Source organism: Cynocephalus volans, chromosome 5, assembly GCF_027409185.1.
Source record: "Cynocephalus volans isolate mCynVol1 chromosome 5, mCynVol1.pri, whole genome shotgun sequence".
Lineage (NCBI taxonomy): Eukaryota > Metazoa > Chordata > Mammalia > Dermoptera > Cynocephalidae > Cynocephalus > Cynocephalus volans.
Window position 1 is genome coordinate 109,632,561 of NC_084464.1, and position 25,169 is coordinate 109,657,729.

Below are 25,169 nucleotides of genomic sequence, written 5' to 3' on the forward strand. Positions count from 1 at the left end.
CATCTTAACTTGATTATATTCACAAAGACCCTATTTCCAAGTAAGGTCACATTCACAGGTAATGCGGTTAGAACTTGAACATCTACCCCCTCCACCCCGGGGGGCTGACCAGTATGGGAATCCAAACCCTTGACTTTTGTGTTATAATACCACTCTAATCATCAGACTAACTGGCCAGGCTATGGACTTGAACATATCTTTTGGGGGTACATGGCTCAACCCACTACACCACTCAATAGAGAACAATAAAAATAGAAAGTAATGGACAACTGACATTTGCTAATAAACAAATGACAAGATTTGCTAATAAACAAATGAAAAGATGCTTAACCTCATGAGTAATCAGAGAAACACAAATTAAAAGCACAATGAGATACCATTGTATATTTTCTAGACTGGTTAAAAAAAAAAAAAACTAACTAAGAAGTTTGACATTTATCCTAGGTCCCAGAGATTCCCATTCTAAGTAAACACTCTATAGAAACTTCCACAGTGATACCCCTGTAAGTGCCCATTGCCATAATGTTTGAAAGAACCTAATTGTTCTTCAGGAAGAAACAAACTGGGAACAACTTATGTATGAATTATATAAAGGAGTCAAATGCATGTGTAAACTTGGAATGAATCTCAAAAATAAAGTGGAGTGAGAAAAGTATCAGTACATCATTTCTATTAAATTCTTAAAAGTAAAAAAATAAAAATAAAAATTTAAAAATAATACATATTTCAAATGTGTATTGCATGTTAAAATATACAGATATAGAAAATATGTGTGTATATGTATACATATATAGTAACTAGAACTTGTTTTGTGTGCTGTCAGGAATGATTCAGGAAAGAGGAAAACCTAAAGAGTAACCTCTTTATGAAGATTAGAAGGGACAGGATTCAGAGCACCAGTGGAGGGATGAGGCTTTATAATGGATTATTCTTAAAATATCTTTACTGATTAGCTAAATCTGAGGTTTGAGATAAGCAAGGTGCGCAACTGGAATGGAAATTTCTTTTCCAGGTAATTTTTCTCCACTTAAATAAACAAACAGTAGTAAATGGTGAGAGAAAATATAAGATGATAAAATCCAACCCATAAAAATGTTCAGAGTATAGAAAGTGAGGCTGCTCCTCCTGCACCAAAAGTTAACTTTAGACTCATCTACCTGGCCCCAGCCAAAAGCGTTTTCTAGTTTACAAATTTCCTTACGTAAGATTAAATATTTGAACCAAATTAAAATTTGGAGCCCATATTTACAAGCTCAACTGGGAGCTCAATCCTCGGTGTGGTGTAGTCTGAAGTAACGCAACCCTGTTTACTGAAATGGGATCTTAGTCCACCAGGCGACCTAAGCCGGTGAATACTACAGCTCCCATAGTGCACTACAGCAGGGGTTCCTGCCCAACAGGGAGAAGAGAATTGTCACACATGTATACTGTATGCACTACTTGTTAATTTCACCGTGGCTTTTAAAATTAGTTAGCATCTTACGTTTTAAAAATTAACTTGATTTGTCTAATGAAATGTTTGGTTTTTTTTAAGGGTCAGTGACCAAGTTGATTTATGCAATCCAATATCACTATTTTATTTATTTGTTTACTTATTTTTGCAGCTGGACGGTAAGGGGATCCGATGTATTCTTTTAACTTCTTTCAAAATCACGCATAATTATACAGTGATTTTGTCGTTTGTAAAATAATACTGATTAACCCCATTACTGACAGATTTGTTACTGATGTATCTGTAATATTTTACAAATGACTTAAAGTAGTAAGTGCAACTGTGTATCGCCCCAAAATGTCAACAGTATAAACTGAATGGACACAATATATGAAGTTGTATCATTGCAGCACTTGAAAGAATTTGTAACTGCTGTTTCTTATTGCACAAATACAACCCAGTAGCCACTTTGTGAAGTGGCGAGGAAGCAGTGGAATGAAAGCGAAAGCGACAGAGCTGCTGTGTAGAACGGTTAAGGAAGGACGTTTTGAAAACAAGAAAAAGAAAATCTGTTTCCAATGTAACAGAGCACGTATTTCCATTGTAGAAAAAAATATAACTTGGACATGCTTAATTTGCTTCTGTACTTAAGCTTGCTAAAAACGAGAAAACATAACTAATGTCATTTTAAGTAAGGCAGGCCCAGACAGATTAAATTCCACGAAGGGAGTAAAACACCACCCGGTTCCAGGAACTGACTGACCAGTTCCTTATCTAAAAGCCACCTGGAAGATAAACGATTGGGAAATACACTAAAGCCCACCAATAAATCCAAAGGTCACCTCTGATAACCTGTAAACAGTAAACAACTCATCCTATTGTGAAAGTCTGTCTAAAAAAACTGTATAAAAAGCTCTTGTGTTAAAGGCTCGGGGTCACTTTTGTCTTGAATGCTGAGTGACCCCAGCATGCTGGAATAAACTCCTCTTGCTTGATTGCATCGGTCTCTGTCTCATGGTCTTTGTGAGGTGAGCCATCCCGACGTGTGGGGTTTGTGCACGGTGCACAGATCTTACACCATGAGCCTTAACGTGAACATGTATGAAACGTTATGAAACAGGTTGTCCCCTGAAAGTTCTTCCTTTAGTGTCTGGTTAATCTTATTACATCTCAAAAACGCTGTTTCTACAAGTCCACTGCTAAGTGGTATTTTCATACAAAAAATTTTTTTGCCACCTAATCACCTACTGTATGACGGGTAAACTGGACAAACAGGTGTGAGTCAGTTGACCCCATACATCGCTTTATTCTTTTTCTTTCCCCCTGGGGTACATGCATGTGGATTTCTATTTATTCTTGAAAAGATGGTCTGAGCTTCCTTTATATTGTAAGTTCTGGTGTGTGCGTACATTTTTCTGGAGACGTCTAAACGTCTTGAACTCTCAGAGATGTTCACAGGAATTGGTGACGCCAGAGAAAGGACCACAGCATTGAGATAAGCTCTCTTCCGCCACGTGGAACCACGCCTCGCTGGCCTCCCTGCTGGGCCCAGCCTGGAGCGAGCTTCTCCGCGCCCCGCGCCGTGCAGTCCTCCGATGAGCGATTTCCAGCAGGGGTCGCTGCGTCGCCGTCGCCGTGCCCGCGCTCTCCGCCCTGCCCGCTCTCGCCGCGCCATCGCCGGCGGAAGGGGCGGGGCAGGGTGGCCCGGGGGCCTGCAGTTGGGGGCGGCCACGGCGAGGGACCGGCGGCCCTGACGTACAGGTAAGCGCGCCCCTGCCGGCGCGCTGCGTCCCGGTATGCGCTCCTTACTTCGTTGCGCGCACTTGTGAAGCAGGGGCGCGGAGGGCCCCTCTGCCCCGCCCACGCTCCTGCCCGGCCTGCACGTTAGTCTCCCGCCTGCCGCCAAGCCCGACCAGCCTCGGGACTCTCTGCGAGCCCGGGGGCTACCCAGGGGCTGCCCAGGGGCTGTAGTAATCGGGCGGGGCGAGGCAGGCCGCCCCGGCCGCTACTGCTGGCTCCAAACGTAGCCCGGGGACATAAGTGTCCAGTTTCCTTTGACCTTGGGGACCCGGGATGGTGTGCAGCCCGCAGGGGTGGGAAGGGAGCCGGGGGAATCCGACCCTATCTCAGCCTTTAGTCCCTGAGGTCTCCAGAAGGGAGGGTTTTTTAGTTGCAGTAGACCTCAGAGCATTTACATCAGGTTTTCCCCTTTACGGAGCAGTGAACAGGCTCAGGAACGTGGGGCGGTTCCCAGAGTCACACAAGTCAAGGACAACAGACGTTGTTTTTCTTAGTCTTCCGTTAGTTCACAGATTTTATACTTCTGAAGATCTCACCCTAAATCTCCTACGGGCTTCCTTCCCTGATCATTCGCTTACCCGTGTCCACCCCGCAGCCAAGGAGATCTTTGAAAATGCACTCCTATCAGGTCATTTCCCTACTTAAGATCTTTCTGGTGCTCCCATGCTATCTGGGTCAGGTCCAGACTTTGTTTTTGTTTTGTTTTTGGCGGCTGGCCCTTACTGGGATCTGAACCCGTGACCTCAGTGTTTTAAGGCTGCGCTCTAACCAGCTGAGCTAATCGGCCAGTCCTAGATCCAAACTTTGATGTGCAAGGCCCTCAGAGATCTAACCTCTTGTCTATCAGTCCAACCCCATCTTTGTATGTTCTTTTCTGGGTTCATACTCATGCACCAGTCCTCCTGATATACTTTCATTCCACAAGTTTTTGTCTTTTGGCCGTTGGCATGTACCAGGATATGAACCGCGCGACCTTGGTGTTATGAGGCTATGCTCCGACCAACTGAGCTAATCGGCCTCATCCCACAAGTTTTTAATTAAGCACAGAACATGTGCCAGGCACTACTCTGGGCTCTTGGGATTCATCAGAGGAGAAAAATACCGATCAAGATTCCTACTCTTTGTTTGGTTTTGTTTTATTTGTTGTCGGGTTTTTTTGGCCACTGGCCTGTATGGGGATCCAAACCCTTGACTTTGGTGTTACAACACTGTGCTCTAACCAACTGAGCTAACCCACCAGCCCACATACCTACTCTTGTGTGGTGTGTATTCTAGTGGGGGAAATAGGCAAACAAAAAATACCTAATAGGTTGTATAATATGATAGCAGGTGATAAGTGCTATGGGAGGGAACGTGGAACAGGGTAAGGAGGATTGGGTGGATGCTGTGGTTTGAATGACCCCTCTAAATAAAATTTGTGTTGAAGTTTAATGGTATTAAGAGGTGGGGGCCTGTGGGAGTTAATTAGGGTTAGATAAAGTCATCATGTTGGGGCTCCCATGATGGGACTGGTGGCTTTATAAGAAGAGGAAGAGAGACCTGAGCTAGCATGCTAGCTCTGTCTTGCTGTGTGACACCTCCTGCTATGTTATGTGACAGCAAGAAGACTCTCACCAGAAGCTGAGGAGATGCGGGCACCGTGCTCCTGGACTTCCCAGCCTCCAGAACTTAGGAAATACATCTCTTTTGGGGGGGAAGTTTATGAATTGCCCACTCTGTGGTATGAGACAGAGGACAAGATGGAATAAATCAATAGAGTTGGAATGGATAGCCTCACTGAGGTGATATTTGAGTTAAGACTTGGAGAAGGTGGGGAGTTACCTACCGATATAGATATCTGGGGTAAGAGTGTTCTAGGCACAGCTGGAACAAAAATCCTTATCCCAAAATGTGCCTGTTGCGTATGAAGAGTGCGAGGAAGGCCAGTATGGCTGGAACTAAGTGAGCAAAAGTGAGAGTGGCAGGAGATGAGGTCAGAAAGGAAATGGAGGCCAGATCACATAGAGCCTGTAGACCATGGTAGGGACTTTGCTTTTGAGGAAAGGAGTGACATGGTATGTTACTTTTTATTGTTGTGTTTTTGTTTTTTGGGTTGTTTTTTGGTGGCTGGTCAGTATGGGGATCTGAAACCCTTTCACCTTCGTGTTATAAAACTTGTGCTCTAACCAATTGAGCCAACAGGCCTACTGTCTATACGAATCACCCTCAAACAGAGACTTTGTACCAACCCTGGTGCTAGATGACAGTAGCCTGAATCTGAGGCTGCAGTGAAAGTGGTGAGAAGTCGGACTCTGGACATGTATTTTTGTTTGTTTCATTCACTTTAAACAAAAGTGAATTGAACATTTTAATTTTAATTCATTTTAAAACCATGCGGCTCGCTTTTAATTAGTGTAACCTTTAAGCTTTTAAAGATATAATCAGGTAGGCAAGGGTAAAAGGGAATATTTCTCAACATTTTTTAAGTAAACTCAAATTTCAGGTTCTTCCCTGGAGTGAAAACAAGCTCTTCACTGTTTTCCCAAGTTGTAAAAATTCTCTCTCTGTCTTTTCTCCCTGTATTCCTCTATTCAATCTTGGCTGCCACAATCAGATGGAAACCCCGAGGACTTTTTTTCTTCCGTCTACAGTGGAAACTGGACATGTTTTGAAGATACAGCCAACATGATTTCCTGACATTATGGATATCAGGGAAAGAGAAGTCAAGAATAATTTGACAAGAGACTCAGTGCCCAGGGTTTTTATTGGAGGATAGTCACATAGGCACCCCCTACATAGAACATAACAAAATTTTAGACTCCTGGAAAGAAGCAGGAATTCATCCTACAGCACATTGTTTGTACAGTTTTGACACCGTGAGCCACTCAGTTTTGGGAATGGTGGGGACCCTCCTGAAGTCGTCTAAGTTCCCAGACATCAGCCGAAGGGCCAGCCTGTCTGCAGGCCTTCCTGTCTAAGGATAGCAGTCTCAGGCCTGTTATGTTAACTCTTTTCTGCACAGATAGACAAGTGTGGAATTTGGGAGAAAGTTCTGGAATGGGGATATAAGTTGGGGAACATAGAGAACGTAGGTGGTATTTAAAACCATGGAAATGTTTGGTGTCTTGATAGGCATTTGTTAGAACTGACTGATACACTTAAGAGCTGAAGTGGATGGAGTGAATGTAGAAGAGAAGAGGACCGAAGATTGGACCTTGGGGCCTCCAACATTAAGATGTCAGGGAGAAGGAAAGGGAGCAGCCAAGGAGTGGAGAAGAAGTAGAGGCCAGTGAGGTAGGAGGAAAACCAAGAACAGGGTGTTCTGGAAGCCAGGTGAAGACGAGGGAAGTGATCAGTTTTTTCAGGTTCTGTTGAGAAGTCGAATAAGATGAGGACTAACAAATGACCTTTTGGGTTTAGAAAATGAAGGAGGAATTGAGAGTATAGACAACCCTTTTGAGGAGTTTCATTTTGAGGAGCAAGGAAAAGAGGTAATAACTTGGGAGTAGTGGAGACAAGAAAAGGTTTGTCTTTATTTTTGAATGAGAGAAATAACAGTATGCTAGCAGGTGAAAAAGTTGCTGCTGTAACTTGCTGTTTCCCCATAGCTCAGTCTCAGCCTGCTTTTGCTATCAGAGATCTCCTGAGGCTTCCCTGCTCTGGTCTCTAGCCTCCTCTGGACCTGCTTTTACTTGTGTTCTCTGACAGCCAGTTTACTTGCCCACAACCACTTTAATGGCAGTTTCTTGAGGAAAATGACTGTGTGTTTTATACCTAGGTCTAGCTAGGCACTTGACATATGTGGACAAATGAATGAGTGTGGAGGTGGACATAGTCAAGGGTAAGATGCTTATTTCACTCCTAGAGAGTGAATCTGCAGTTATTCATAGTTTTTGTATGTTTTGATCGTATTGGGGATGGGAGTGAAGAATAGGGTACAGTCCCTCCCTTGTCGCTACCCTTAGAGTTTGGAAGATAAGAACAGTCCACATGAACTAATTAGAAAGTAACAAAAGACATATAGCAATGGTTTGACCGGAGTCTGGAAAAGGGCGTGTGGTGCAGGGGTTGGTGGAGGGTGGGGCTTATGTGGAATCTGGAAGAGGAAGTGGCCATGCCAAAAGGACAGAAACCTTCTCAGTAGTATAGTCCTTCCTCCATCCCACCCCCGCCAAATGAAATATAAGGAATCCATTATTCACCAGTGCTGCTCTGGTTGAAGAGGAGCTGGGGGCCTGCTTAGCCCACGCCTTTGGCACCCCCACTCCCAACTCTGGGCTCCCCTGGCCTGTTTCAAAGTTCTGAGGCAGAACCTGGGTTCTCAGACTCCTCCCCTGTGACATTGTGTGTCCACTGCTAATATCTACAAATGGTTGTCATCTCTAGCAAAAATTAGGTTAATGTGTTTTCTCAATTTTATGCTTTTCATAAATTGTATATAAATTTCTAGCATTTGCCAGTATTTGCCTGCTGGAAAGTGAAGCAGATCACAAAGAGGGAGTGAATAGCTAATAAACACAAAGGTGATTCTTGACTTGACATTTTGCTATGTTGATTGTATTTATATGTGACTGTGATTTTTATTTTTTATGTTTTGTTTTTGATAGCTGGCTTGTAGTAAGGATCGATCCTTGGACTTTGCGGTTATCAGCACAACACTTTAACCAGCTGAGCTAACCGGTCAGCCCTGTGAGTGTGATTTTTAAGTTACTTTCTGCTAGTAAAAGTTTTGTAGTGTAGGTAAATATAACTCTATCTGTGATGTGTGCAGATAGCAAGATAATATCCAGACATTCCTCCCAAAAAAATCACAAAAAACAACAGTGTGGTATAAAGCTAGGTCTTTTGGATGGGGAATATGGGCACCCATGGACTGACAGGACTTCCTACCCCTAGCCGTGGGTACTTCCCTCCTCCAGGGGCTTTCCTCTTAGGATTTCTTCTAATTGAGGTGACAGTTGCTCCCACTCCTGTACCCCTGAAACTATCCATTCTGTCTGGTATTGTAGTAGGTGAAAGTTAGATTTTGTTCAAGAGAAAATGAGAAAATAAATGCCATGGTGTGGCAGAAAGAGCCCTGGATTTAGAGTCAGAAGACTAGTGGGCAGTTCCGCATAGTAGTAACAAGCCTAGATTCAGCACCAGAGTGCCTGAGTTTGAATCCACTTTGTATCTGTGTGACCCTGTAACTGAGATGGGCTGTCGGAAGGAACAAATGATTAACTATGTGTAGAGCAGTGCCTGACCCAAGGTAAAACAATGAGTATTCTTAATGTTTCTCAAGACTTGGCATTGGAATCCCGGCCCTGTCATTTACTGGCTGGTACAGGGATTTGAACCCTTGACCTTCATGTTGTCAGCACCCTGCTCTACCAACTGACCTAGCTGGCCAGCCCTGCTCTGAGTCTCATTTGTACTCATCTACAAAATGACCTGCACAAAGTCATCCCTGATAAGCTGCCCTTTTCATCTCTGCAGACACATATGGCTCTGGGAGAGGAGTATTGTTAATTTAGGGTGGAACATACAGCCATGTCTTGGGCTTCAGGGCCTACATATAACCTTTGGCATCATAGCTGATAGCAAAAAATAATTTGCTGAAGTCCCTTAGACCAGTGTTTTCAAAATTTTTTTTTTTTTAAAGATGACCGGTAAGGGGATCTTAACTCTTGACATGGTGTTGTCAGCACCACGCTCTCCCAAGTGAGCTAACCGGCCATCCCTATATGGGATCCGAACCTGTGGCCTTGGTGTTATCAGCACCACACTCTCCCGAGTGAGCCACAGGCCGGCCCTCAAATTTTTTATTTGAGGAAACACATTTTACATGATGACCCAGTGTGTGTGTTTGTAATTGTAACAAGTTTCATGAAGCAGTATTTACTCTTGCTGTATGTGATACACTGTGATACTTTCTATACTCTCCAATTCTAATTCTTAAAAAGTAAAAATTTCAATAATGGTTCTAGAATTTGGGATCAACACAGACTTCCTGAGGCTGATTATAGAGAGCTTTTGGCACTTAGAGCTAATCTTCCTGTATATTTTGGGTAGTTAGGAAGGTATGAGAGGCTCTGCTTGTGAGTGAATTATATTTCTTAAAATTTTACAGTGTGAAGGATCTGTGCCAGAATATTTTTTGTTTTTTTGTGGGTTTGGCCAGTATAGGGTTCTGAACCCTTTATGCCAAAATGTTAACAGTGGTTATCATAGAGTAGATTACGGGTGGTTTGAATTTTCTTTATATTTATTCAAATGTTCTAGAGTGAAAATAATTATATATTATCAGAATATTTTAATGTTCCTGATATTCAAATATACTGCTGGTTCACAGCACTGGACCACAGACCTGTGCCAATCTGTGATAAAGTTTCCCAGTCCACAGTGGGGAAAAAAAGAAAATGACAATATTTGGTTTCTTATAATGCTAAATTTATTCAATTTAAAGAAGTTCAATTTTGAGATTATGTTCTTCCTACTCTTTTGGCATTGGTATCTCCTTTCTCTTAAGAAATTATGGTAGTAATAGTGGCAAGGAAGAAAAAAATATCCTTTCTTAGCAAAATAAAATGTAGTCCACCATGAGGTGGACTCTGGCATGTCAGCACCACAGTGCCTCAGGAAATGATTACCTAGTTTGTGGTCTCCAGGCCCCTTCCTTCTCTGCTAGCTAATGCCTCTGTTAAACAGTGGGAAGGAGATGTAAATGGAGGTAAAATGCAGATCTGTCCAGTTTGCTCATTCCTAGTTCTAATTTGCTGGAGCTGGAGGTTGAAATAAAATTTAAAGGGTCAGTCTGGGTTTTATGAAGTCATGATCTGGTGTCCTTTCTTGGCAAAGTCAATATTGTAAGGTTGTAACGTATGTCGGTAAACAGTCTTTCTCTCCAGATTTTCTTTTCTTTTTAAACAAGTAATTGAAAACTATTGTTAAAATTTTTTCAGTAGGGTCGAGCCTGTGGCGCACTCGGGAGGGTGCGGCGCTGGGAGCGCGGCGACGCTCCCAGCGGCCGCGGGTTCGGATCCTATATAGGAATGGCCGGTGCACTCACTGGCTGAGTGCCGGTCACGAAAAAAAAAAAAAAAAAAAGGAAAAAAAAAAAAAAATTTTTTTTCAGTAGCAATCAGTTCCCAAAGCTATTGGGAACTGAGAAAGAAGGATAGAACCAGTGATTTCACACATACTGTTATTTTCTTGTCGGGCCCTCAGGACAACTCTATGAGCTCAGCACATTCATTGAAGCTAGAAGGCTCACCATTGGTGTGTGACCTGCGGTAGGTAAAGACTGATGCAGCCTTTTGTAGAGCATAAGATAGCACTAGATGTAAAGTGTTCATGATGTGTATAGTTTATGCTGTAAGAATGCCATGACATCACGCTTGTGAAATACATCTGAATTATCGTCTGTTTCAGGTTACATGCGCCATGGCTATGACTAGTGTCAGATTGCTCACCACTGTTTTAAGAAAGCCAGATTCCTGGATTGGACTCTGGGGTGTGCTTCGAGGGACACCTTCACACAAACTCTGTGCTTCCTGGAATCGATACTTTTGTTTTTCCAGTATCAAGTTAAATGCATCAAATTATAAAACACTTTTTCATAATATTTTCATGCTGAGACTTCCTACGCTTTTAATATCTCCAAAATATATTTTTCCATTTTCCATTAGACTCAAAAGTAATATAAGCTCTAAAAATTACACTAAAAAGATTCTGCAAAAAGTAGAAGACGAAGAGGACTCTGATGAAGAGGATGATCATAACGAGATAAGTGAGCAAGAAGAGGAGCCTGAGGGTGACCCCAATGTGGTCAAAGACTATAAAGATCTGGAAAAAGTAGTGCAGTCTTTTCGGTACGATGTTATCCTGAAGACAGGCCTAGATATTGGGAGAAAGTGAGTATGATGTGCATTTTATTATAAACTCACTTGTAATCTTATTATTTTAATGCAGCATAATACCAGTCACTCAGTCCATATCATGGTGAAAAATAACCAGATATGAAAGGATCTCATAGGTAACATGTTTCAATTATTGAAAACTGATTCCCAAAGAAGTCAAGTGACTGCCTTCAAATTCCATTGTGACATATTTACTTGATGATAAGACACAACTGACTGTAAGATGAATCATTGATTTAGTAACAGCTTCTTGAGGAGAAAAGGAATTACCATATTAGATGTATATAGCAAACATAAAATGTACCTGGATTTCATAAAGGCTACATTGTAAGAAGGTGCTTCTTAGAATCAACAGAAGGAGACTATAAGGTGGTGGTTAAGAATGGAGGCTCTGGAGCCAGGCTACTGGGGTTTCAGTCCTGGTTCTTTGTGTGACCTTGGGCAAGTAACTATGTCTCAGTTCCCTCATCTATAAAATGGGGATAATAGAACCTACTTTAGAGGATGGTTGCTAGGATTAAATTAGTATCTATCTAAAGTACTTGTAACAGTGCCTAGCACATAGATACTCAATATATGCTAGCTGTAAGAATAATGACCCTCATTGTTCATTTCCTCCTTTAGCAATCATTGATTGTGTGCATATTGCATACAAGGTAAGAATTGTGTTATGAATAAATTCAGAAAGATTTCCTTGTGTAATTTGTACCTTTATAACCTACTTTAATGGCATAGTTTAATTTTTTAATCCATGAAGCTTAAGAGACTCATAAAGATGACTCTGAGCCCACGTGCTCCATCTTAGAATCCTGATCAGGATTTGTTGAATGTTCTCCAAAATCTGGCAAACTCATAAGGGGGCTTCTCCTCTCCCAGAACAGAACAGTAGCTGGTGCTATTGCTAAGCCAAATCCCAAATGTCAATCACCTGGAGTCAGATTATCAAAAGGAAAAAACACTGATATATGTCTGCATGCTCCCCTGGTCTGGTTGCCCCAATGATTTAAATTCAGAAAGATCAGCAGCTGTTGGATTGGGATTTCCCCATCCTCATTGCATACTGGCAGAGGGTTTCTTAATGGCCTCACCATATATATTATGACTTGTTTTTCTCTCAGAGTACAGAACAGGTATCTGAGGGGAAGGAAATGTACTCACTTTGGCTGTTGTGAATTGCCATAGCTACAGCCTGGCCTTGCAGTAGCTGCATTGGGAGACAGGTGGAGCCCTCCAGGCCCCTGTCCTGAATGGAGTGTGATATGCCTGCTAACATCTCTCTTAAAGCCCCATCTAATAAATTGCCCAACAGCACTAGCAAATCTTTGCAGCAGTTCAGCATCTATTTAGAAATGCCCTTTGGTCTCCCTGTTTTAGACATATAGAGGAGCAGCTGACTTTCACTTTGCCAGCAACCAAAATGGAGATTTTTGTGGGGAGTCACTATTAGAATAAACATTAATGGCAGGTGTTTTTTTTTCCAAACTGGTATAATTGTTTTGAATATATTTCTGTATTTTAAAGCATTTTGTCTTCTTTTTAAATAGCAAAGTGGAAGATGCATTCTACAAAGGTGAACTCAGGCTGAATGAGGAAAAATTATGGAAGAAAAGCAGAACGGTGAGATATTAAACCTGTAATGACAGCCAGGTATTTTTGTATGCTGCTTTGCCAGTACCCAATTAATGCTGCTCCAGATTTCCCCTCAGGCTCCTTACATTCTCTGAGGTCATCTGTGGTCCTGGTCAAGCTGATGGAACCACCAGCATGCTTCAGTCACACAGGCCACTTTCTCTTCTGTAGCCTTAATCACCTTGTGATGAAGCTTCCCCTTTTTCTCTAAAAGTTTAGGATAAGCCACTATTGGGACAGGCAAAAATTCATTAATTAAACTTCTAGGGTATTAACATATGCCCCCATCAAATCATAATAATTACATTACAAAGAAACATTTGATCCACATAGAGGTGTTCTTTTGCCCAGTGTTATCTAAGTGGATATGTAATTCTGTTCAGTTCAGCAGTGCCCACTGAGCACCTGATGGATGTACTACTCTATGTGCAAGGCCACTGTTAAAAAGGATGTTCTATATTTTCTGAAAGGTCCATATCTATACTATTGTTAAGTGAAAGCAGTCAGTTACAAGAAATTGTATTTCCAGTATCCACTTTTGTAACAATGAATCATATATATAAAAATTCTGTTAATATGTATTTTTGTAAAAATAAATTACTTATGGGCCGACCTCGTGGCGCACTTGGGAGAGTGCGGCGCTGGGAGCGCAGCAGTGCTCCCGCCCGCGGGTTCGGATCCTATATAAGGATGGCCGGTGCGCTGCTCACTGGCTGAGCGCAGCGCGGCCGGTCACAAAAAGACAAAAAAAAAAAAAAAAAAATTACTTATACTAGGAGTCTTCAAAAAGTTGATAGAAGGATTTGTAGTATTGGTTTTTTTCTTTTTTTGCAGCTGGCTGGTACAGGGGTTGAACCCTGGACCTTGGTGTTATCAGCACCATGCTCTAACTAACTGAGCTAACCAGCCAGCCCTTGTATTATCTTTTAATTCAATTTTTCCATGAACATTTTGAAGTACCCTTGTATACATCTGAAATTAAAACAGTACTATTAACCAGTATTTATCCTTAAGTGAGGCATTATGGGTTATATTCTCTTAGTGCTTTTTATTTTCTGAAATTTTTACTATGAGTATGTATCACTTTCACAATCTGAAAAAACAATACTAATAGTAAAAGTTAACAAAACAACAAAAAAGTTGTAAGACAGAGACCCTTAAAAAGTTTGGAAGACACAAGATATAAAAGGTATTACAAGACATGATTCAGCTCTTACTCCGTGTCCAGGGGACAAATGTTCCAGAGAAGTTAGACACACTTTTGGAGGTTGTTTTTATTTCATCTTCTTTCATATTTCACCGCCCCCCCCCCCCCGCACTGGGGTTGGAGGATCTGAGCTACATCCTGCTGCCTAGGACGTGGGATGGTGAGGCTGTCAGCTGTGTGTCTGGTTGAGCACAGAGGTTTCTTTCAGGACTTGTTGTCTGGGATCATGCTGGTTCTTACAGCTACATGGACAGAAAGAGGAGAAACTCCCCATGCTTGTCTCAGCCTCCAAGTTGTACGGGCCCAAAGTCCCTCTGACAGCACTGAGCCTGCAGGTTCAGACTGCAGCATGCCAGCCGTTGCTCAGCGGGCAGCAGGCTGTTAGGTGCTCCAGATGCTCCAGCAGGCTGTTAGGTGCTCATAGCCCAGCCCCTTCTCTTTGGCTGCAGGAGACAAGACCCGTTCTTGGAGTAAAGAATGATTACTCCCTGAACACCCCTCCTCTGCGCTGGGGACTCTTTTACAAAATCTACAGCCTACTTTTCTCTACCTGCTTTGAGATATTAACTAAATCCTAATTGCTGCTGCTTCTTTCTGCCTAGGGTATTCTGTTGTCTCGGCTGACTTCCAGATTTCTCCTGAGGGTCAGCAAAGGAAGGGGCCAGTATTAACACTCAGCTGCCTTGTTACTAGGAAACCTGGTAGCCATAGAAACTGCAGCTAAGGGGAGATTTGAAATGTAGATATCTGGAACAGCCCCTAATCCCAGCCAGCTTTGCTTTGTGTCTGCTAAAGGACAGGGCCTTGGAGAGGAATAAAGAACTCCTCCACTTCCTTGGCACTCCAAAGGCCCACTCTGTGGAGCCTGTGCCTGGCTGCTGGCCCTAAAGGGTTGGGCGCTTGTCTGATGTTGCAGCTCTAACCATGGCTGCTGCAGCTGAGCAAAGCTTTTCTGCAAGCTGCAAACCAGATGGGCCCCAGAGTAATAAGTGCTGGGTAACTGTTGACTTAAAACAGTGGGTATGTGAAGTCCAAGTATGGGGACTGAAGCTTTCCTAAACTAATTTCTTCCCAGGATCAGCTGAGTAAAGGAGAAACAGTCCTTTCCTGTTCTCTGTCCTAAAAAGAAGCCCCCAGAGGGATTGAATCTTCAGCTACACACTAGCCTGCTCTGCTTCTGAGGGGCAGACATCATGCACAGTATATCTATGAAAGGATGTCTTTTCTTTTTTTTCTTTTCTTTTCCCAGCTGGCTGGTACAAGGATTAAACTCTGGACCTTGGTGTTATCAGCACCACGCTCTAACCAACTGAGCTAATTGGCCAGCCCACAGATGCCTTTTCTTTGTATACTTTTTGTATCTTCTAAATTTTGTATCACATGCATATATTATTTATTGAAAATGAATTTTAATGAAATAAAGTAATGTCAGAAAAGGTATAGTTCCTAAATCTTGTATTGAGTGTTCTAACAGGCTGAGGTGGTCATTTTTTCATTTGAACCTAGAAGAACTACAGGAGAGCAGGACCCCCCAGATAATGCCTGGTCGGCTCATCCTTCAAACTTAAAGGGAGAAGCAGTCTTGATGCCTAGCTGTGGTGTGAGCCTTTCTGCTTCTCAACCCAGACAGGAGGAAGTTATGGTTGAAAATATATCCCTGCATGAATTTTGTATCTAGTTGCTCTAGGCTTCCTAGATTGACCAGTGTAGTGTTGTGGCACCCATGTTGTAGACAATTTTGGGCCTGCAGGGACTTGAGTGGGTTGAGGAACAGATACCAGTTTGCCCCGGAGAGGTACAAATGTTTCAAGAGTCGGATGTTATGTCTACCTCAGAGAACATTAATTAGAAAATAAGGGAAAAGTCAGCACTTGACACCATGCCTCTTAAACAGAAGCCCTCCAGCAGGCTTTTAAATGGTCATGTGGAGTCGGTGGCCCACACGCAGGGTTCCCCCTGCCTGTCGCCACCCCACCAATGGAAGCAGTGGTCAGGGGTCTCAGATGGCCCCAGTCATCCCTGGCTTGTGTTTGAGCAGAAGCAGCAGCATATGGCACCTGGGTCTGTTTAGCCCCTTCTTGAGTCTCTGGGCAGAGCCTCCAAGATCCTGAGCTGCCCAGACCAGATATCTGTCTTGGGCTGTCCACACCCTCAGCACAGACCTGAGTCCCCAGGGCATGTTGTGCACCAGCTCAACCCAAAGCTCCCTTCTGGGCAAAAATGGGTTTGCCCTCAGCCCTTTTATAATCCTTGGAATCAGCATCCAACTCTCTCTTCTTTTCTTGAGGCTTGTCTCTGTTCTTGATTATGTGGCATCACTGGGGCCAGCCAGCACTAGAAAAGCAATTTCTTTATTTCTATTTTTATACAGCTGACCATTGTTCCACAGTGACTAATTTGCAACAAACTGCCCCATCCCCATTTATGTAGCTCATCTCGGTTGAAGTCAGTGAAAAGCGTTGCACTGGAAATTTTCTTCTCAGTGCATGGAGTAACTACAGTGCATATACTCTCTAAGACTGTGCTCCACTTTCTTTGTTTTTTTGCCAGTGTTACCAAAATAAATGTGTCCATTCAAGTATTCCTTAGATCACCCAACAGATGTGAATATTTTTGCAACCCCACAGAGGGCCGTCCACAGGCAGCCAGTTGTCTTGGTCTGAAGGAAGCACCCTAGCCAGGATTGAGCCCTGAGTCCAAGGCATCCTCCCAGTGAGGCCCTTTCACACCAAGGCAGTAGAGATAAGTGACAGTTACAGAATAGCCAGGGCCTTTTCTCACCTGCCCCTACTTTGGGTGATGATCACCTGATGAAAACTCAAACAAGGATGTTTGCATTGGCCTGGGTTTCCCAAAGTGTGATAAAGGCTCCATTTTCTTTTAATTTTCAGGTGAAAGTGGGAGATATATTGGATCTTCTCATCGGAGAGGATAAAGAAGCAGAAACAGAAACAGTGATGCGGATTCTCCTGAAAAAAGTGTTTGAAGAGAAGACTGAAAGCGAAAAATATAGAGTGGTGTTACGTCGGTGGAAGAAGTTAAAGTTGCCTAAGAAGAGTATGTCTAAATAAATGGATTTCTTTTTAATGATAAAGCTGCTTTCTAGTGGTGAGGGAAGGGGCCAACTTAAAAGGAACTTTTTATTAAAATAAAGTTATCTTACCATTTGTGGAATCTGCTGAGCTATTTTGTGGAAATTGGGATCCATATCCGAAGACACCTCTCACAGCCTGGATTTGGTCCTTTTGACCTTGTCAGTGTGAGTCCTTTTACGCAGAGTAGGGTGTGTGCTGAATAAGCCCAGAGAGAGTCATAATGACTTGCCTGCTGTTTCCCACAGTAACTACCTCACAAGTCACTGTAAAATAAACTAGCCTTGTTTCTTAGTGTTTTTATTTAAAATTATTCCCTGTCCCTGGGCCAGCTTCCCCAGGTTGCACTTCTTAAGGTAAAACGAAGCGAAGTCAAGGTCACCCTTCAGATTGATGGGGGAGAAGCATTAGGAGAGCCCTTTCTCCACCTTCCCTTCTGAATTACTAACATGTTGGCCTTAGTTCCCTTCAGTTTGTCTTTATAAGTCTGGATGAGTAAAGTTGTTCCAACTGATTCCAAATGGGCTAGTTAGAGCCCATTTGAAATTGTTTAGGGCAGAGGTTGATAAACTAGGGCCAACAGAGAGCAGAGGCTTGTTTTTATATGGCACTCAGGCTAAGAATGGTTTTTACATTTTTAAAGAGTTGTTCAGAAAAAGAATATACAACAGAGACTTTATGTGGCCCACAAAGCCTAAGATATTTACTATCAGACCCATTACAGAAAAAGTTGATGACCCCTGGGTTAGGATAATAAGCTGAGGGTTTAATTTTCAGGTGAAAGTAGGAAATACACAGATTTTATCAATGAAGAAAATAAACAGACTAAATATTCTAATACTCAAGAAAGTTTTATGAAAGGGACAAAGCCTAAAAAAATATAGTAGTATGGAGGGAGGGGGAACACACATGATACACATCATCAAAGAAAAGTTCATCTGCATAAATAAGTTGTTCTGTAGATTCCCAGGAGCTTTTCCTAGCACGTGGACGGGTCAGCTCCACTAGGGAGAATCATTAGATTGTGTCATGTCAAAAAGACTGGCTGGGTCTGGGCTCTTTTATTTTCCCTCCAAGAATTTCTGAGAATTCAGAATTAACTGAAGATGCAGGGAAACTTCTGTAGCCCAAAGCAGTGGGATGTTTGGGCCCATGAGTCTGGAAGTCTTTCACCAGCTCATTTTTCAGAAGAAGACGTAGGAAAATCATTATTTGAAAGCTTAAATTCTCGGGAAGAAATATATACTGTGCAGTGTAACAGGGAGTTTTTCTATCTTACCATTTGTTAATTTGGCTTTATTGAGTCATCAGTGAGTTATGAATTAAGATTTAGATTATATGTCCATTCTTTTTCTCATTTTCTTCTCCCTGTCCCCTTTATCCATCCCCCTTCCCTCTATCTCTCCACTTTTCTTTGGAAAGGGATTAGAAAGCCTAAGAAGTTGTGGATGGTGAGAGGCATCCATCCTCAGTTGGTTGAATTCATGGATGTGAAACCTGTGAATACGGAGAGCTGCCTATACTCTAACGCTGTGGTTCTTAACAGGGAGTGACTTTGTCCCCCTGGGGATATTTGGCAATGTCTAGAGGTATTTTTGATGTTATGACTGAGGGGGTACTATGGGCAGCAAGTGGGTAGCGACCAGCGATGATACTGAATGTCCTACAATGTACAGTACAGTCCCCTCCGCGAAGAATTATCTGACTCAGAATGTTACTAGTGCTCAGGCTGAGAAACCCTCTTCTCATAGAATGACAAGGAAGAATTGTTTTTGTTTTAAATATACAGTTCTTGCTTTCCCAGGAAAGTCTGAAAATGCATCTAGTATATGTTTGCAGTTTTTAAAGGATGAATGATTTAAAGTTAGGACTATTTTGGAAGAGGCCTATCCAGCCCTTTTACTAATAATGGTAATCCTTTTAAATGAAATCTCTTTCCTCTAGGAAACGATGCTAATTGCATTTCCCTGCCAAATAGCATTTACTAGCTTATCTGAAAAATTACATAAATGAGTAGGCAATAGTTTGATTATCTTTTTAGTATTTGCGGGGGGGAGTAGACTTTGGGGGATGATTCTTAAATCATGGTTTATTTGGGCAATAATAGTTGGGGAGACAGAAACAACTACTATTTTTCAAGAAACTAGAAGAAAATAGATTTTGGTTGGGGTGGTATATTTCCACAAATCTTAAAGGATGCGCAGTATGTATCAGGAAAGCAAAATAACACTCTACTAAAGTTCTCTCTTATCTTGGTCATATATATTTTGACTGTCAAAAAGTTATTGTCATCCCTGTACCGGCCAGCAGCCAAAAAAAAAAAAAACACCAGAGAATTATCCGTCAACAACTTCCTGAAGATCTCAAGGGAGTAGTGAAGGACATGATAAACTCACGTGAGCAGGCTCAGGAGCGTAGAATGTGTGCGTCTCCCAAACTCTGCTTTGGTCCAGTCATAGATAAGCTTGAAATCAGCCATGGGAGTATTTTTACCTTGGAAATCAGCAAACACTACAAATCAAGATTTATTTTTTCCCTTTGGAGAAGCAGTTATGAGGCCGAGCCCGTGGCGCACTCGGGAGAGTGCGGTGCTGGGAGCGCAGCGACGCTCCCGCTGCGGGTTTGGATCCTATATAGGAATGGCCGGTGCACTCACTGGCTGAGTGCCGGTCACGAAAAAGACAAAAAAAAAAAAAGGAGAAGCAGTTATGAAACATTTAGCAACACACCACTGGGTGCAGTGGGGACCCACCCCTATGAGAGTTTTTCTGTTAGGAAACACCCTGGTACCCATGTCCACCCTCCAAGTTCTTTTGAGTTACTTTTTTCCTTTATTGTTGGTATGTATTTTCACGTCTCCTCCTCCCCTACTTTGCCAGTCATTCTGTGTTTAATGTGTATCTTTTTATTTTGTATGCATTCTTGTACAATGTGTCTTGCTGTTCTGGGTATATTTTAAATTTCACAAATGGCATTATTATATATTTCATCTTGTATCTCACATCTTTCACTCAGAATGGCTATTAGATCCATCCGTGGTACATAGGTACATGTAATCCACTACATAACGAATAGCAGAGTGCATCCACCAAATTTTGCCTTCCCACTCTTGCAGTGACACTGTCCCAGACCATACTCAGCTCCCTCTGCACACATTGTGTAGTGCTTGCATACTCAGAGAATGGCTGCACCTGCTGCCTTTCCCCTAAGCACCACACCGAAGTGCCTGGAGACCCACCATCTCACTTGGCCCCTGGCATCATCCAGCTTTCTAATTTTTGCCAGTGTAACATAGGTGTGAAGAGAGTATTCTTTTTTTTGGCAGCTGGCCAGTACGGGATCTGAACCTGCAACCTTGGTGTTACAAGGCTGCATTCTAACCAACTGAGCTAACCAGACAGCCCTAGAGATTATTTTTAACATACACTCTTCATAGGCTCCCCTTTCTTATACACACAAATCACAGCCTGCCACTTCTGCCTTTTGGTAGCTGCTACCACCCGATCTACTGCTTGGAATTTCCCAGAGGGCTCTGAAATTGGATGCCCCACTTTACTGTTCCTCTCAAAGACATTCTTGCTGGCCCCTTTTTGTGTTAAAGTTTTTCATTCATCATTATTGGTTAGCAGATGTGTGTGTGTGTGTGTGTGTGTGTGTGTGTGTGTGTGTGTGTATAAATATATACATATATCAAGCAGGATGGTCCTTTGGACAAAGGTCCTCATGCACTTGATTCCATCATAGAGATGTCAGCTATACCCAGTGGACCTTCTATCTTGAGACTTTATTCTGAAAGCTGGTGAGACCTTCCTCCAAGGCAGACAAGTGAAGGCCCAAAGACTGCAGTCAGGATGGAACAATTGGTGTCTAAAATGGGAAATTTCTGTTTAGAGGTCAGGATAGGTAATACTTATTTCTGAAACCTCAGTCACATACTTCACAGAATGCGTAGACTTTTCTTTAGGATTGTAGGGGAAATCCTTTAACTCTTGATTCTGAGAAATCAAATCAAAGGTGAGCCTGTAATGACAGTGGCCAACTCTTTGGAGTCAAGCAACACCGTCAGTATGAACTACCCAAAGAGAAGGCACCCATCACTGCGGGGCCTTACATATGCTGAAGTATATGCCTCTTCATGCGTGGAACTGCCTGTGCTAAGCTTTCAGTTTGTCAAAACCAAGTAGACATCCATCTAATACCTTGTGTCAGAAATAGCACAAACATGGCTCACTTGGGAGAGCGTGGTGCTGACAACAACCAAGTCAAGGGTTAAGATCCCCTTACTGGTCATCTTTAAAAAAAAAAAATAGCACAAACACCACCAGAAAGACCAGGGCTATTGAATTCTGCAGTCAGCACTCACAGCACATTTAGCAACTGTGTTTCAGTCTTGTGAGAAACAGGAGTCAGGAAATCTTGCAGTCCCACGGGTGTGCCTCAGGCCAGGGCCCAGCCCGATTCCATCTGCAATGGCCTAAGCTGTCTGCACTGAGGGCAAAAGCCAAGTTTCCCAGTCTAGTTATAGCCATCCACATACATCTTGAAAATCAGCTTCAGGCAAGAGATGTCAGGTTTTGTGCTGTTTACAGAGCCTTCTCTAAAATCTCAAATGTGCTTCTTAACTACCAATTCATGAGGTTGGAACTTGTTAGAATTATGGAGCAGTTTCCAGCAGATAGCTGGCCCTCCAAATATATTTGCTGAATGAATGAATCTCCATTGGAAGCAGAGAGGATTCTTACTGCATTTCTTAGCCTATCTTCTGTGGCACTGAAGGTTTCCTCAGTCAAACACTCCAGAAGCCCAGAAAACTGTGGATACTCAGGAAAACCCCAAGTTAAATCACAGGGACCACTGGGCAGAGATGAAATTGACTTCCTCTGCACAGATATGCAAGTGAAAGCACAGAAATCAAGAGCACAAACTTTGCAGTCAGCCTGGGCATTGTTAGAAGCCCCCAGCTCTGCCAGCCATATGCCCTGGCCAAGTTATTTAACTTCTGGAAGCATCTTTGCATATTGTGGCTCAGGTGGTGTTTAGCTCCCCGAGATGATGTGGTATGGGTAGAGAGAAACTTGGATTCAAATCCTGACACTGCCATTTGCCAGTTGTGTCAAGTTGGGCCAGAAACCTACTTCTCTCTGCTTCCTTACCACAAAACAGTAACAGTGCCCATGACACTGACTTTTTTATGAGAATTAAATGAGATAGCGTACAGACCATTCAGAGCTTTAGCTTTCTCGCCTGTTAACAAGGTATAATTATGGAACTTGCTCATGGGGCTTTCACAAGACATCAGCCAGGTACAGTTCTTTACAGAGTGCCTAACCCATGGTATATAGTCAATGAATGTTAGGTGAGTGTCAGCCAATGGGTAGTGAATATTCCCCCCTTTCCCCACCACTGGCCAGGGATTTTGGATTATCTGGATACTCTTAAAGAGCACACTGCACCTCACGATTCCAATGATCATAATTAATTTGGTGTGGGGTTATTTCTGAGAACTAGGTCTTACAAATATGCTCTCATATACTGAAACACTCTGAATTTTCACTTTGGTACAAAACAAAGAAACCCACAGCCAGAAGGGGCTTGAAGAATTTAGCCTTTCTTCATTTGTTTCAACTGGCTAGAGGATTTAACATTTGGGGCTCCAGCCTCCGACCAGAGCAGACCTGCCGAAGAGGCTTACAGTACAGATGTGTCAGTCAGTCGTACAGATTTCAGAGCTATCAAATCAGAAAAGCAAGCACTCACGAATGTTCCAATCACAAGCCACAACTTACTTTATATCTTGTGATCCCTGGGCCCCCAAAACAGTTTCTCTGACAGCTTGAGATGTTATTCTTACTATGAAATATTACTTAAGGTTAATGATTTATAATTTGCCAAAAAGAGAAGGTGAGGGAAAACATGCACCCTTTCGTTATCAGCTAATAATGAATCAGCTTTGAAGAGCTAAATCCCATTTGATCCAAAGTGGAAAAAAAAGAGGTTAAAGTGAAATGAAGCTCTGCTAGCTTGGCAGAGCTGGTCTGGCACCTGACCAAGAAAGGTAAAAAAAGGTCAAACGAGCCTCCTACTGCATGGCCAGGAAGCAGTTTGTGTATAAACAGGCTTGAAGGATTTATTTAGTGACTTCTCAGTCATTCAGCTGTGTACAGACTGAAATCCTGTGAGCTGTACCCCTGACACCCAGAGAGTGGAAGCTCAAGAGGCAGAAATCCCCCAGAACATTCACATTCTCACCTGAGACAGGCGTGAGGCGGACACACGGAAAGACAAATAGACCAAGACATGTTCTGAGACCGGCACTCTAAGAAAATAAGATGTTACGAGACCACATTTTTTCCATTTTTATAACATTTTATATAACTCATAAAACAGTGCTTGTATAAAAATTCACACAAAGTTGCTAGAGAGCGTACAATTTCCAAAAATGTCCTGGGTTTTTATTACATTCAGTTTTCTAAGGATGCATTCAAATCAATGGTAAAATGCAGACATTATGCAACATTTTATTATCTTTGGTAAAACTATTCTCATTATTTTGTCTCCTCACAGTATTAACTCTGATATCCACTTTGTGCAGGGTCTGCTACTACTAGGATGTCAGAAAAACATTAAGGCTGGATCTACGAGAGGCAAGTATTTCCAAAGAGCAGTAATAGCCACGTGGCCCCTGCCCCCACTTCAATATATCTACACAGTCTATCTACACAGCCAGGCAGGGAGAGCTCAATGACCTCCAACCAGGAGTCTCCAAACCCTCTCTCCATCTGGCAAGAAGGAAACACTTGGGGGAGGTGGAAACTGAGGCCATCTCTACAGGAACCCAAGAGGCCATGCTGTGGTGTGTGGTGTGGTCAGGCCAGTGACTCTTACCATTTAAACAGCCAATCCACTCACCACTGAGTAGATCCCATTGGTTGGTTGATGATTGCTGCTGATGTGGTATCCCCTCCCTGCAACTTAAAAGGAAAGGTAGGTCTGGGGCCAACACTGAGGGGGAGGAGCACACTAGCACTAATGACATTAGACGTGACTCTATTCCCTGTCAAACATTTGTTGTCATGTAGACACAGCCAAGGTGAACTGAAGCAGGATTCGAACACTCAGTACATTCATGACTATCTTCACACATTCATTAAAAACTGACTAACAGAAAACGATGAACACTACCACCTATTGTGACTTACTATTTTACTTAACATCAGAATGTGTCTGTGCTAATTCTTAGTCCTTGGGACACAAGGCAAAAAAAAAAAATTCAAAAAATAAACAAGTAAAACCAAAGAATTTAGATGGGGGGAAGGAAAGGGGTTGTCAACAGATTTTATAGAACACATTAAATTTTGAAAAAATAAGTATTTTGTATTTCTATTGCTTCATGTAAAAAAAACACCTACTGGAGCCACCTGTATGGATGGAGAAGTGAGGACACCATACAGACAGAACACAGGCTCTGCAGGCATTTCCTGATGATAGTCCAGAGGGACAGGGACAGGAACCAGCTCCCAGAGTGTGTCCACCTCTCTCCACTGAAAGGAACTGTAAGATTTTGCAGGAAGAAGCCCTACACAGGAAAGGTATTAAGAAAACCACCAAAATACAGTTTCCAAAACTTTAACATGCTCTAGGTTGCAAAGAGTTATATTTAATTCCTAGAACCTGCTGAATTCTCTATTGTGGGTAGGTAGGAATTTTGAAAAAAACTATTAATAAATGATTGTGCTTCTGAAGTTGCAGGGTCACATTCCACCCTCTAGAAAGCAGGGCAATTTTCACATGGCTTGCAGTCCTCTTGGATACACCCTAGAGACCAGGACAAATTGGACGGGACCCCCAGCCAGCGGGGCTGGCAGTAGAGTGCCACAGCCATCTTTGGGTAGGCTGTGTGTGTGTGTGTGTGTGTGTGTGTATGTGTTGGAGAGACTAAGGCATATAAAAAGACCCAAGTGAAGGGGAAAAGGGAGTTCTTCTGGCTGCTCCAGTCTCTCCTTTCCAGGCATAAAGAGGTCAAATTTGTTATTCACGTAGGTCCCCTTCATCTCACTTAAGTTTTCAGTAATAAGAAAAGTGTGCACGTGTGGGTGGGTGTGGGTGTGTGCAACAGAGAAGGTCAAAGT

The 25,169-nt window shown here is 42.6% G+C and overlaps 1 protein-coding gene across 5 annotated transcripts; it reads left to right on the plus strand.

Moving 5' to 3' along the window:
- The first annotated feature begins 3,110 nt into the window (after positions 1–3,110).
- Positions 3,111–17,122, plus strand: MTRES1 (mitochondrial transcription rescue factor 1). Of its 5 annotated transcripts, none has more exons than XM_063097884.1 (6): positions 3,111–3,193; positions 7,819–7,900; positions 10,625–10,779; positions 10,882–11,106; positions 12,657–12,729; positions 16,840–17,122. In XM_063097884.1, the coding sequence occupies exons 3-6, from the start codon at positions 10,637–10,639 to the stop codon at positions 17,017–17,019; spliced, it is 621 nt and encodes a 206-aa protein (XP_062953954.1). In that variant the 5' UTR covers positions 3,111–3,193; positions 7,819–7,900; positions 10,625–10,636; the 3' UTR covers positions 17,020–17,122. The 5 variants fall into 5 exon arrangements, with proteins under 5 accessions (XP_062953954.1, XP_062953950.1, XP_062953952.1 ...); XM_063097881.1 differs by adding an exon at positions 6,344–6,505 and having other exon boundaries at positions 3,152–3,193; positions 10,625–11,106; XM_063097880.1 differs by having other exon boundaries at positions 10,625–11,106.
- Positions 17,123–25,169: the final 8,047 nt, after the last annotated feature.

Coding starts and splice junctions, on each gene's coding strand:
- MTRES1 (XM_063097880.1), top strand. CDS start 10,637: ATGGCTATGACTAGTGTCAGATTGCTCACCACTGTTTTAAGAAAGCCA. Junction 11,107..12,656: donor GGCCTAGATATTGGGAGAAA/GTGAGTATGATG, acceptor CTTTTTAAATAG/CAAAGTGGAAGATGCATTCT. Junction 12,730..16,839: donor TATGGAAGAAAAGCAGAACG/GTGAGATATTAA, acceptor TTTAATTTTCAG/GTGAAAGTGGGAGATATATT.